The 13,546-nt window shown below is 50.1% G+C and overlaps 1 protein-coding gene across 1 annotated transcript in view; it reads right to left on the bottom strand.

The window, feature by feature from the left end:
• Positions 1–7,361: 7,361 nt before the first annotated feature.
• si:dkey-181m9.8 (E3 ubiquitin-protein ligase RNF31) overlaps positions 7,362–13,546 on the bottom strand; it is a 41,808-nt gene continuing 35,623 nt past the window's right edge. The window contains exons 18-19 of the mRNA XM_038719107.1: positions 9,845–10,013; positions 7,362–8,063 (exon numbers count right to left, since the gene is read on the bottom strand). Coding sequence (XP_038575035.1) covers positions 8,001–8,063; positions 9,845–10,013 — 232 coding nt within the window. The 3' untranslated portion in view covers positions 7,362–8,000. The remainder of the gene's footprint in view (positions 8,064–9,844; positions 10,014–13,546) is intronic.

Here is a 13,546-nt window from a genome sequence, read left to right as displayed (position 1 = left end):
GGACTAGTTGCAGAGGTCAGAGAGACTAGTTGCAGAGGTCAGAGAGATCAGTTTCCGAGGTCTGGAGACTAGTTGCAGAGGTCAGAGAGACTAGTTGCAGAGGTCTGAGTACTCGTTGCAGAGGTCTGGAGACTAGTTGCAGAGGTAAGAGACACTAGTTGCATAGGTCTCGGGACTAGTTGCAGAGGTAAGAGACACTAGTTGCATAGGTCTCGGGACTAGTTGCATAGGTCAGAGAGTCGTTGCAGAGGTCTGGGGACTAGTTGCAGAGGTCTGGGGACTAGTTGCACAGGTCAGGGGACTAGTTGCAGAAGTCAGAAAGACTAGTTGCAGAGGTCAGAGAGACTAGTTGCAGAAGTCAGACAGACTAGTTGCAGAGGTCTGGGGACTAGTTGCAGAGGTCACAGACAGTAGTTGCAGAGGTCAGAGACAGTAGTTGCATAGGTCTCGGGACTAGTTGCAGAGGTCTGGGGACTAGTTGCAGAGGTCTGGGGACTAGTTGCAGAGGTCTGGGGACTAGTTGCAGAGGTCTGAGGTCTAGTTACAGAGGTCTGGGGACTAGTTGCAGAGGTCTGGGGACTAGTTGCAGAGGTCTGGGGACTAGTTGCAGAGGTCAGAGACACTAGTTGCAGAGATCAGAGAGACTACTTACAGAGGTCAGAGACACTAGTTGCAGAGGTCTGGGGACTAGTTGCAGAGGTCAGAGACACTAGTTGCAGAGATCAGAGAGACTACTTGCAGAGGTCAGAGACACTAGTTGCATAGGTTTCGGGACTAGTTGCAGAGGTCAGAGACAGTAGTTGCATAGGTTTCGGGACTAGTTGCAGAGGTCAGAGACAGTAGTTGCATAGGTCTCGGGACTAGTTGCAGAGGTCAGAGACAGAAGTTGCATAGGTCTCGGGACTAGTTGCAGAGGTCTGGGGATTAGTTGCAGAGGTCTGGGGACTAGTTGCAGAGGTCTGGGGATTAGTTGCAGAGGTCTGGGGATTAGTTGCAGAGGTCTGGGGACTAGTTGCAGAGGTCTGGGGATTAGTTGCAGAGGTCTGGAGACTAGTTGCACAGGTCAGAGACACTAGTTGCATAGGTCTCGGGACTAGTTGCAGAGGTCACAGACACTAGTTGCATAGGTCTCGGGACTAGTTGCAGAGGTCACAGACACTACTTGCAGGGGTCTGAGGTCTAGTTGCAGAGGTCAGAGACAGTAGTTGCAGAGGTCAGAGAGACAAGTTGCATAGGTCAGAGAGACTCGTTGCAGAGGTCTGGGGACTAGTTGCAGAGGTAAGAGAGACTAGTTGCATAGGTCAGAGACACTAGTTGCAGAGGTCTGAGGTCTAGTTGCACAGGTCAGGGGACTAGTTGCAGAAGTCAGACAGACTAGTTGCAGAGGTCAGAGAGACTAGTTGCAGAAGTCAGAAAGACTAGTTGCAGAGGTAAGAGACACTAGTTGCAGAGGTCTGGGGACTAGTTGCAGAGGTAAGAGAGACTAGTTGCAGAGGTCAGAGACACTAGTTGCAGAGGTCTGAGGTCTAGTTGCAGAGGTCAGGGGACTAGTTGCAGAAGTCAGACAGACTAGTTGCAGAGGTCAGAGAGACTAGTTGCAGAAGTCAGAAAGACTAGTTGCAGAGGTCTGGGGACTAGTTGCAGAATTCAGAAAGACTAGTTGCAGAGGTCTGGGGACTAGTTGCAGAAGTCAGAAAGACTAGTTGCAGAGGTCAGAGAGACTAGTTGCAGAGGTCTGAGGTCTAGTTGCATAGGTCTGGGGACTAGTTGCAGAAGTCTGAGGTCTAGTTGCATAGGTCTGGGGACTAGTTGCAGAAGTCAGAAAGACTAGTTGCAAAGGTCTGGGGACTAGTTGCAGAAGTCAGAAAGACTAGTTGCAGAGGTCAGAGAGACTAGTTGCAGAGGTCAGAGAGACTAGTTGCAGAGGTCTGAGGTCTAGTTGCAGAGGTCAGGGGACTAGTTGCAGAAGTCAGAAAGACTAGTTGCAGAGGTCGGAGAGACTAGTTGCAGAGGTCAGAGACACTCGTTGCATAGGTCAGAGAGACTCGTTGCATAGGTCAGAGAGACTAGTTGCAGAAGTCAGAAAGACTAGTTGCAGAGGTCAGAGAGACTCGTTGCAGAGGTCTGGGGACTAGTTGCAGAAGTCAGAAAGACTAGTTGCAGAGGTCAGAGAGACTCGTTGCAGAGGTCTGGGGACTAGTTGCAGAGGTCTGAGGTGTAGTTGCACAGGTCAGAGACACTAGTTGCAGAGGTCAGAGACACTAGTTGCAGAGGTCTGGGGACTAGTTGCAGAGGCCAGAGACACTAGTTGCAGAGGTCACAGACACTAGTTGCAGGGGTCTGAGGTCTAGTTGCAGAGGTCTGAGGTCTAGTTGCAGAGGTCTGAGGTCTAGTTGCAGAAGTCAGAGACAGTAGTTGCAGAGGTCAGAGACAGTAGTTGCAGAGGTCTGGGGACTAGTTGCAGAGGTCTGGGGACTAGTTGCAGAGGTCAGAGACAGTAGTTGCAGAGGTTTGGGGACTAGTTGCAGAGGTCTGGGGACTAGTTGCAGAGGTCTGGGGACTAGTTGCAGAGGTCTGAGGTCTAGTTGCAGAGGTCTGGGGACTAGTTGCAGAGGTCTGGGGACTAGTTGCAGAGGTCAGAGACAGTAGTTGCAGAGGTCAGAGACAGTAGTTGCAGAGGTCAGAGACAGTAGTTGCAGAGGTCTGGGGATTAGTTGCAGAGGTCAGAGACACTAGCTGCAGAGATCAGAGAGACTACTTGCAGAGGTCAGAGACACTAGTTGCATAGGTCTCGGGACTAGTTGCAGAGGTCAGAGACACTAGTTGCATAGGTCTCGGGACTAGTTGCAGAGGTCAGAGACAGTAGTTGCATAGGTCTCGGGACTAGTTGCAGAGGTCAAAGAGACTCGTTGCAGAGGTCTGGGGACTAGTTGCAGAGGTCAGAGAGACAAGTTGCAGAGGTCAGAGAGACTCGTTGCAGAGGTCTGGGGACTGGTTGCAGAGGTCTGGGGATTAGTTGCAGAGGTCTGGAGACTAGTTGCATAGGTCACAGACACTAGTTGCATAGGTCACAGACACTAGTTGCAGAGGTCACAGACACTAGTTGCATAGGTCAGAGACACTAGTTGCAGAGGTCAGAGACACTAGTTGCAGAGGTCACAGACACTAGTTGCAGGGGTCTGAGGTCTAGTTGCAGAGGTCTGAGGTCTAGTTGCAGAGGTCTGAGGTCTAGTTGCAGAGGTCTGGGGACTAGTTGCAGAGGTCAGAGACAGTAGTTGCAGAGGTCAGAGACAGTAGTTGCAGAGGTCAGAGACACTAGTTGCAGAGGTCAGAGACACTAGTTGCAGAGATCAGAGAGACTACTTGCAGAGGTCAGAGACACTAGTTGCATAGGTCTCGGGACTAGTTGCAGAGGTCAGAGACAGTAGTTGCATAGGTCTCGGGACTAGTTGCAGAGGTCAGAGAGACTCGTTGCAGAGGTCTGGGGACTAGTTGCAGAGGTCAGAGAGACTAGTTGCAGAGGTCAGAGAGATTAGTTGCAGAGGTCTGGAGACTAGTTGCAGAGGTCAGAGAGACTAGTTGCAGAGGTCAGAGACAGTAGTTGCAGAGGTCACAGACACTAGTTGCAGAGGTCACAGACACTAGTTGCAGAGGTCAGAGAGACTAGTTGCAGAGGTCACAGACACTAGTTGCAGAGGTCAGAGAGACTAGTTGCAGAGGTCACAGACACTAGTTGCAGAGGTCAGAGAGACTAGTTGCAGAGATCAGAGAGACTAGTTGCAGAGGTCACAGACACTAGTTGCAGAGGTCAGAGAGACTAGTTGCAGAGGTCACAGACACTAGTTGCAGAGGTCAGAGAGACTAGTTGCAGAGGTCAGAGAGACTAGTTGCAGAGGTCACGGGGACTAGTTGCAGAGGTCACGGGGACTAGTTGCAGAGGTCACGGGGACTAGTTGCAGAGGTCACAGACACTAGTTGCAGAGGTCAGAGACAGTAGTTGCATAGGTCTCGGGACTAGTTGCAGAGGTCAAAGAGACTCGTTGCAGAGGTCTGGGGACTAGTTGCAGAGGTCAGAGAGACAAGTTGCAGAGGTCAGAGAGACTCGTTGCAGAGGTCTGGGGACTGGTTGCAGAGGTCTGGGGATTAGTTGCAGAGGTCTGGAGACTAGTTGCAGAGGTCAGAGACACTAGTTGCATAGGTCACAGACACTAGTTGCAGAGGTCACAGACACTAGTTGCAGAGGTCAGAGACACTAGTTGCAGAGGTCTGGGGACTAGTTGCAGGGGTCTGAGGTCTAGTTGCAGAGGTCTGAGGTCTAGTTGCAGAGGTCTGAGGTCTAGTTGCAGAGGTCTGGGGACTAGTTGCAGAGGTCAGAGACAGTAGTTGCAGAGGTCAGAGACAGTAGTTGCAGAGGTCAGAGACACTAGTTGCAGAGGTCAGAGACACTAGTTGCATAGGTCTCGGGACTAGTTGCAGAGGTCAGAGACAGTAGTTGCATAGGTCTCGGGACTAGTTGCAGAGGTCAGAGAGACTCGTTGCAGAGGTCTGGGGACTAGTTGCAGAGGTCAGAGAGACTAGTTGCAGAGGTCAGAGAGATTAGTTGCAGAGGTCTGGAGACTAGTTGCAGAGGTCACAGACACTAGTTGCCGAGGTCTGGAGACTAGTTGCCGAGGTCTGGGGACTAGTTGCCGAGGTCTGGGGACTAGTTGCCGAGGTCAGAGAGACTAGTTGCAGAGGTCAGAGAGATTAGTTGCCGAGGTCTGGAGACTAGTTGCAGAGGTCTGGGGACTAGTTGCCGAGGTCAGAGAGACTAGTTGCAGAGGTCAGAGAGATTAGTTGCCGAGGTCTGGAGACTAGTTGCAGAGGTCACAGACACTAGTTGCAGAGGTCACAGACACTAGTTGCAGAGGTCACAGACACTAGTTGCCGAGGTCTGGAGACTAGTTGCAGAGGTCAGAGAGATTAGTTGCAGAGGTCACAGACACTAGTTGCCGAGGTCACAGACACTAGTTGCCGAGGTCTGGAGACTAGTTGCAGAGGTCACAGACACTAGTTGCAGAGGTCAGAGAGACTAGTTGCAGAGGTCACAGACACTAGTTGCAGAGGTCAGAGAGACTAGTTGCAGAGGTCAGAGAGACTAGTTGCAGAGGTCACGGGGACTAGTTGCAGAGGTCACGGGGACTAGTTGCAGAGGTCACGGGGACTAGTTGCAGAGGTCACAGACACTAGTTGCAGAGGTCAGAGAGACTAGTTGCAGAAGTCACAGACACTAGTTGCAGAGGTCAGAGAGACTAGTTGCAGAGGTCACAGACACTAGTTGCAGAGGTCACAGACACTAGTTGCAGAGGTCACAGACACTAGTTGCAGAGGTCAGAGAGACTAGTTGCAGAGGTCACAGACACTAGTTGCAGAGGTCACAGACACTAGTTGCAGAGGTCTGGGGACTAGTTGCAGAGGTCACAGACACTAGTTGCAGAGGTCTGGGGACTAGTTGCAGTTGGTCAGAATATTTGTTTGTTTGTTGACCTTATTTGTCCAAACGCCCACAGACAGACAGATGACTCATCTTCATCGGGACGAGGAGTGGAGCAGTCAGATTTAAACAGTAAATTCCTAAACACACTACTAACGGACACAAACTCATATGAGACACAGGTACAGATATGTGGACGACACCTGGGTCAAAATTAAAAGCTTTCCCAGAACACATCAACTCTGTGGACAGTAACATCAAGTTCACACGAGAAGACGTCCACAACAACAGTTTGGCCTTCCTGGACTGCGCTGTACACATTGAAGAGGACAGGAGCCTGCAAACTGGGGTTTACAGGAAACCCACACACACAGACCAATACCTACTGTTCGATTCCCACCACCCACTGGAGCACAAGCTAGGGGTCATGAGAACACTGCACCACAGAGCGGACCACATACCAACAAGCGCCCAAGCCAGAGAGAAGGACCAGAACCACCTGAAGGGGGCACTTACAGCCTGTGGAGACCCTAAATGGACCTTTGTGAAAACAGCCACAAGATCCAAGAAGAACAAAACTACAGGGGAGGAAAAGAAGGTCAAACGCAACAACATTGTGATTCCATACGTGTCTGGAGTATCAGAGAAACTCAGGAGGATAAAGCTGCCCTGGACTTTAACCTTCTTTGCAGAATGCTCCTTTAATCCGTAACAGAGGGCAGAGATCGCCACATGAAAGTGTAACAACCTCAAAAGAAACCAGCAGAATGAGACCTCTGACATGTATAGCAATTGTAAGTCGCTTTGGATAAAAGCATCAACTAAATGAGTAAATGAAATGCAGAAAACAAACTGACACCCAGCAGATTCAGGTCTCCGATCTGAACCTGATCTCACTGATCAGGGTCATCACTAACAGCTTCATCGGCATGTGGACGTTAAAACACTGGTCGTTCAGTCTCGGCCACAGGTAGTCTTAACGACTGTAACGACTGTCGTCACAGCAACAAGGAACACTAACGAACCAGCGGTATCGATGACCCGGGCCAACGACCCCACTGAGGTTAAATAGCTGAGTTTCCCTGCCAGTCAGTCAGAACTGAAGAAGTCCTTTGGATGAGGGACGAAACGTCTTCCAGTATCTTCAACCGAGTCCAGTTGCCCTTGACTTTAACCTTCGTTGGAAGGCTAGATCCTCTTAGTCTGGATTTCTTTTGGTGTGAAAAACCTTTTGTATGTTTGTATAGCCTGGTGTATGAACTGCGCTGGACCCGGAGTGCGGGCCTGAGGAAGTGTTGGTGTTTACGCCGCGAGCACAGGAGCTTTAGGCTGCCGGGAGGAGGTTTTCAGGCTCCGACATCCCGAGCAGTCTATTTTTGACGGAAGCTGCGTCGAGAAGCACAGAGCAGATGAGCTGGGCAGGAAGTCAGACACAGAACGACAGAGAGAATTCGGTTGATTTTCAAAATAAAACCCGATTGTACATCAACAATAAACACACTTCAAACAGACAAAAAAAGAAGCAGTTTAACTACGTAACCGACTTAACCATGTTAGAAGCACAAAAATCAAGGACAACTGAACAAACCAACAAAATCTGAACAAATCAGCAAAATCAGGCGGGCAAAACAGAACAGAACTGGCTCTAAGAGAGCTCTTATTCGTAGCTGAAGCACACAACATGACAAATTAACAACATGTCAACAACGTGGGGCAGCTGAACGCTCCGCTGCTGAAACACTTCAGAGTGAGTTGACGCTGGACAAAAAGTCATCATCTCATGTTTTCCGCTCTGATTCTGACCTCCGCAAACTAAACATATTCTGACTTCGACAAAGATGTGAAACGGCTGATATCAGCAGGTTGTCATGGAAACAGAAGAGAGGAAGTGTATTAAGATATTATTTATTAAATATTCAAACAGTTAAAGTGCAGAAAGAAATAAAGCAGAAGAAGGTTGAGGGTTCTACTCCCATCCAGAAGACACGTTTACCTACATTAACACATGCTAACAAAGGCTAACTGGTGCAGAATTGGATACTTAAGTACAGAGGAGACATGTTAGCATCGTTAGCTCGTTAGAACGATGTCTCAAAGTGCTTATTAAGCTAACGCCTGCTGCAGCCGCTTCAGTCGACACCAACATGAACATTTAAAAGTGAAACTCTGATTGGCTGCTCGCTGCATGGTCCAACAGCAGACTGATGATGTCACTGGGATTGAGACAGGCGAGGACTTTGATCTGTTTTCAGCCTGGAAACACTGACCACGCCCCCTCAGTGATGTCACATCAGGTTCTGACCACACACCTTATCAGTGATGTCACAGCAGATGAAAACCTCCTGGGACTTCACTGATGGCGGCTTTGTCTCCAAAATGTCCCCAATGAAATAAAGTTAGTGGTTACTATGGTGACACAGATCACTGCCTCCTGATTGGCTGCTGTGTGAGGAGAGGGCAGAATCAGTCAGTCGCTCAGCAGCAGGTGAGGGGGCGGAGCTCCAGGAGCCACAGCAGAGGTCAGAGGTCAGAGGGCGTCCTTGAGTGGAAAGCGTCGCTGTTTCCTGAGAGGAACGCTATTGGTCAGAGTCTGAAGAGACACAGACAGAATCATGCGCTGTGATTGGCTGATGGGAAGCAGCATGACACAATAAAAATATGACAGTCGGTATCTGTTAACAGCTCATCATCAATACATGCTCAAAGTGAATCTGTCATGAATGACGCATTAAACAAGCTGTGAAATATTAATATCTATACAATAATAACTTGTCTGCACAGTTTAGAGGGGAAATGGACCAAATCCTATTAAAGCTACCTGTAGGTTCACACTTTTCTATTGTTCTGTTGGTTTCATGCTGTCTCGCCCTGAGTGGATTAAAGATGGACATTTTATAGAAAGTACTTAAGGAACGCTGCTCATTTCAGGAAACGAGGGATATAAAGGTTACGAAGCAAAGATTCCCCTGCCCTCTCTAATCCTGGCCAACGTCCAACAGCTGAGGAGGAACATGTTCCAATGCAGATTAATCTCATCTCTGCTTGTCTCAGGGACCTAGACTCAGGGAATCTCTGAGGCTCCCTTGGACAGAAATGGCTGCTTCCCTTCAGGAGAGTTTGTTCAGGTCTGTGATGAGGACCAAGAGATCCCTGCTGCCATTTCCATGTGCACCAGCAGAGAGTATTTAAAGCAACATGACATGGTTTATCCTGAAGTAGATCATCAGGAACGGACACTGACTTGTAATAGTGAGACTCGTGTCTCTGTGGTTGGAGTCACTACCACAGTGTCGTACTGTGAACTCTGGAACCCTGAGCGTAGCACTGTAAGGCAATCAAACTGTGGAAGAACTCGAGGCTGAGAAGAGGGAATCAGCAGCTTTATACATTTGATAGATACAGAACACGCTGGGGGACGGCGCCCGCTCAGCTCGCTCTCATTGGCTGCTGCAGGTTTCTGATCGGCCCCCCGATTTCATAAATATTACGAATCCAGCCGGCGACCTTCAGATTATGTCTGTAAACCCTCACACTACAGAATCGTTTAGGCCAATAATCTGTTCCAACCCGCCTCGGATCGGGACTGTTGGGATTGTGACAGCCCAGGTGACTTCCTGTTTGGGCCGTCCTTTCTGAGGCCTCACTGATTATTACCTGCTGCTCCCTCGCTGTATGAGCTGCTGGAGTTAGTCAGTTTCTCGCTCTCTCCCTGGGCACATGCTTTGTTCATTAAGCTGATGGTACACAGTGCAACTTTTAAAGCAATCGTGCAGGGCAACGTTGCCGTCAACCGTAATCCCCTTCCCCCACCTCTCCGCCACAAAAAGTTGCCCCGTGTATCATCAACTTTACACTTCACTGTACACACACAGACACTCAACACACTACTGATTTGCATCCGTTATATCTTTATGTGTTCTGTTATATTTTGTTAAATAAATCTTTAGTTACAGGTTACGTGGTTTCCTCTCCTCTTTGTCCTCCGTTTGAGCCGGGTTGAATCAGACCCAAAATCTGCCTGTGTGTCCTCCAGTGTGCGGCAGCATCAGGGCGATGAACACACTTTGAACTTAAATTCAAAACATGATCTTTGATTTTGTACATTTCTCCCTTAATCCGTGCAGAAAACTCCTTGATAATCCCTTCATATATGTGTCCATTGTTTCCATTAATTTGTCCAGATAATGGATTTTCAAATTAAACTCTACTTCCTGTGTTCATTAAGGGCTTTTTAAATTAAGGGCTGTTGAAGGGGAAAAGGACAGAGGAAGGATCTCTGCATCCAGATATTTTGAGGGGAAATTAAGAGTTAAAGGGATTTTAAGGGATTGTGGTAGATTAAGTGTTTATGCTGATGATGATGTCACTAACCAGGCGGAGGCGGTGTGCGTACAGAGGCTCTGGTTCGTCTGGTTTCTGGGTCGGCACAGTGACGTGCCAGCGCTGCAGCTCCGCCATCATTTCTGCCGGGCTGAAGAGGACTGCCGGGTCGGCACTGCAACGGTTAATCAGCGCCACCAAACGCTCCTTATAATGCAACCTGTCGGAACAGACGGGTGGAGACTGTACATCTGATATTGATACAAACACACCTGTACAGGTGAATCGGACTAGATACAGGAGTCAGACTGGAAGCTGGTACTATGGTTAGACTGGTAGCTGGGACTGGGGTCAGACTGGTAGCTGGTATTATGGTCAGACTGGTGGTTGGTACAGGGGTCAGACTGGTAGCTGGTACTGGGGTCAGACTGGAAGCTGGTACTATGGTTAGACTTGTAGCTGGTACAGGGGTCAGACTGGTAGCTGGTACTATGGTCAGACTGGTGGTTGGTACAGGGGTCAGACTGGTGGTTGGTACAGGAGTAAGACTGGTAGCTGGTACTATGGTCAGACCGGTGGTTGGTACAGGAGTAAGACTGGTGGTTGGTACAGGAGTAAGACTGGTAGCTGGTACTGGGGTCAGACTCGTAGCTGGTACTACGGTTGGACTGGTAGCTGTTACTACGTTTGGACTGGTAGCTGGTACTACAGTTGGACTGGTAGCTGGTACTATGGTAGGACTGGTAGCTGGTACAGTGGTCAGACTGGTAGCTGGGACAGGGGTCAGACTGGTAGCTGAGACAGGGGTCAGACTGGTAGCTGGGACAGGGGTCAGACTGGTAGCTGGTACTATGGTTAGACTGGTAGCTGGTACTATGGTCAGACTGGTGGTTGGTAAAGGGGTCAGACTGGTAGCTGGTACTATGGTTAGACTGGTAGCTGGTACTATGGTCAGACTGGTGGTTGGTACAGGGGTAAGACTGGTGGTTGGTAAAGGGGTCAGACTGGTAGCTGGTACTATGGTTAGACTGGTAGCTGGTACTATGGTCAGACTGGTAGCTGGTACTATGGTCAGACTGGTGGTTGGTAAAGGGGTCAGACTGGTAGCTGGTACAGTGGTCAGACTGGTAGCTGGGACAGGGGTAAGACTGGTTGTTGGTAAAGGGGTCAGACTGGTAGCTGGTACTGGGGTCAGACTGGTAGCTGGTACTATGGTCAGACTGGTGGTTGGTACAGGAGTCAGACTGGTAGCTGGTACTGGGGTCAGACTGGAAGCTGGTACTATGGTTAGACTGGTGGTTGGTACAGGAGTCAGACTGGTGATTGGTACAGGAGTCACACTGGTAGCTGGTACTGGGGTGTACTGGGGTCAGACTGGAAGCTGGTACTATGGTTAGACTGGTGGTTGGTACAGGAGTCAGACTGGTAGCTGGTACATTGGTCAGACTGGTAGCTGGTACATTGGTCAGACTGGTGGCTGGTACAGGGGTCAGACTGGTAGCTGGTACTGGGGTCAGACTGGTGGTTGGTACAGGAGTCAGACTGGAAGCTGGTACTATGGTTAGACTTGTAGCTGGGACAGGGGTCAGACTGGTAGCTGGTAAAGGGGTCAAACTGGTAGCTGGTACAGGAGTCAGACGGGTAGCTGGTACTATGGTCAGACCGGTGGTTGGTACAGGAGTAAGACTGGTGGTTGGTACAGGAGTAAGACTGGTAGCTGGTACTGGGGTCAGACTCGTAGCTGGTACTACGGTTGGACTGGTAGCTGGTACTACGGTTGGACTGGTAGCTGGTACTACGGTTGGACTGGTAGCTGGTACTACGGTAGGACTGGTAGCTGGTACAGGAGTCAGACTGGTAGCTGGTACTGGGGTCAGCCTGGTAGCTGGTACAGGAGTCAGACTGGAAGCTGGTACAGGGGTCAGACTGGTGGTTGGTAAAGGGGTCAGACTGGTAGCTGGTACTGGGATCAGACTGATGGTTGGTAAAGGGGTCAGACTGGTGGTTGGTACAGGAGTCAGACTGGTAGCTGGTACATTGGTCAGACTGGTAGCTGGGACAGGGGTCAGACTGGTAGCTGGGACAGGGGTCAGACTGGTGGTTGGTAAAGGGGTCAGACTGGTGGTTGGTAAAGGGGTCAGACTGGTAGCTGGTACTATGGTTAGACTGGTAGCTGGTACTATGGTCAGACTGGTGGTTGGTAAAGGGGTCAGACTGGTAGCTGGTACTATGGTTAGACTGGTAGCTGGTACTATGGTCAGACTGGTGGCTGGTACAGGGGTCAGACTGGTAGCTGGTACAGGGGTCAAACTGGTAGCTGGTACAGGAGTCAGACTGGTAGCTGGTACTATGGTCAGACCGGTGGTTGGTACTATGGTTAGACTTGTAGCTGGTACAGGGGTCAGACTGGTAGCTGGTACTATGGTCAGACTGGTGGTTGGTACAGGGGTCAGACTGGTGGTTGGTACAGGAGTAAGACTGGTAGCTGGTACTATGGTCAGACCGGTGGTTGGTACAGGAGTAAGACTGGTGGTTGGTACAGGAGTAAGACTGGTAGCTGGTACTGGGGTCAGACTCGTAGCTGGTACTACGGTTGGACTGGTAGCTGTTACTACGTTTGGACTGGTAGCTGGTACTACAGTTGGACTGGTAGCTGGTACTATGGTAGGACTGGTAGCTGGTACAGTGGTCAGACTGGTAGCTGGGACAGGGGTCAGACTGGTAGCTGAGACAGGGGTCAGACTGGTAGCTGGGACAGGGGTCAGACTGGTAGCTGGTACTATGGTTAGACTGGTAGCTGGTACTATGGTCAGACTGGTGGTTGGTAAAGGGGTCAGACTGGTAGCTGGTACTATGGTTAGACTGGTAGCTGGTACTATGGTCAGACTGGTGGTTGGTACAGGGGTAAGACTGGTGGTTGGTAAAGGGGTCAGACTGGTAGCTGGTACTATGGTTAGACTGGTAGCTGGTACTATGGTCAGACTGGTAGCTGGTACTATGGTCAGACTGGTGGTTGGTAAAGGGGTCAGACTGGTAGCTGGTACAGTGGTCAGACTGGTAGCTGGGACAGGGGTAAGACTGGTTGTTGGTAAAGGGGTCAGACTGGTAGCTGGTACTGGGGTCAGACTGGTAGCTGGTACTATGGTCAGACTGGTGGTTGGTACAGGAGTCAGACTGGTAGCTGGTACTGGGGTCAGACTGGAAGCTGGTACTATGGTTAGACTGGTGGTTGGTACAGGAGTCAGACTGGTGATTGGTACAGGAGTCACACTGGTAGCTGGTACTGGGGTGTACTGGGGTCAGACTGGAAGCTGGTACTATGGTTAGACTGGTGGTTGGTACATTGGTCAGACTGGTGGCTGGTACAGGGGTCAGACTGGTAGCTGGTACTGGGGTCAGACTGGTGGTTGGTACAGGAGTCAGACTGGAAGCTGGTACTATGGTTAGACTTGTAGCTGGGACAGGGGTCAGACTGGTAGCTGGTAAAGGGGTCAAACTGGTAGCTGGTACAGGAGTCAGACGGGTAGCTGGTACTATGGTCAGACCGGTGGTTGGTACAGGAGTAAGACTGGTGGTTGGTACAGGAGTAAGACTGGTAGCTGGTACTGGGGTCAGACTCGTAGCTGGTACTACGGTTGGACTGGTAGCTGGTACTACGGTTGGACTGGTAGCTGGTACTACGGTTGGACTGGTAGCTGGTACTACGGTAGGACTGGTAGCTGGTACAGGAGTCAGACTGGTAGCTGGTACTGG

The sequence above is a fragment of the Micropterus salmoides genome, unplaced genomic scaffold, assembly GCF_014851395.1.
Source record: "Micropterus salmoides isolate LMB-PRFRI ecotype aquatic unplaced genomic scaffold, ASM1485139v1 Ms_hic_scaffold_14, whole genome shotgun sequence".
Taxonomy (NCBI): Eukaryota; Metazoa; Chordata; class Actinopteri; order Centrarchiformes; family Centrarchidae; genus Micropterus; species Micropterus salmoides.
The sequence above is the reverse complement of the archived record's forward strand: the minus strand, read 5'-3'. Positions and strand labels throughout refer to the sequence as shown.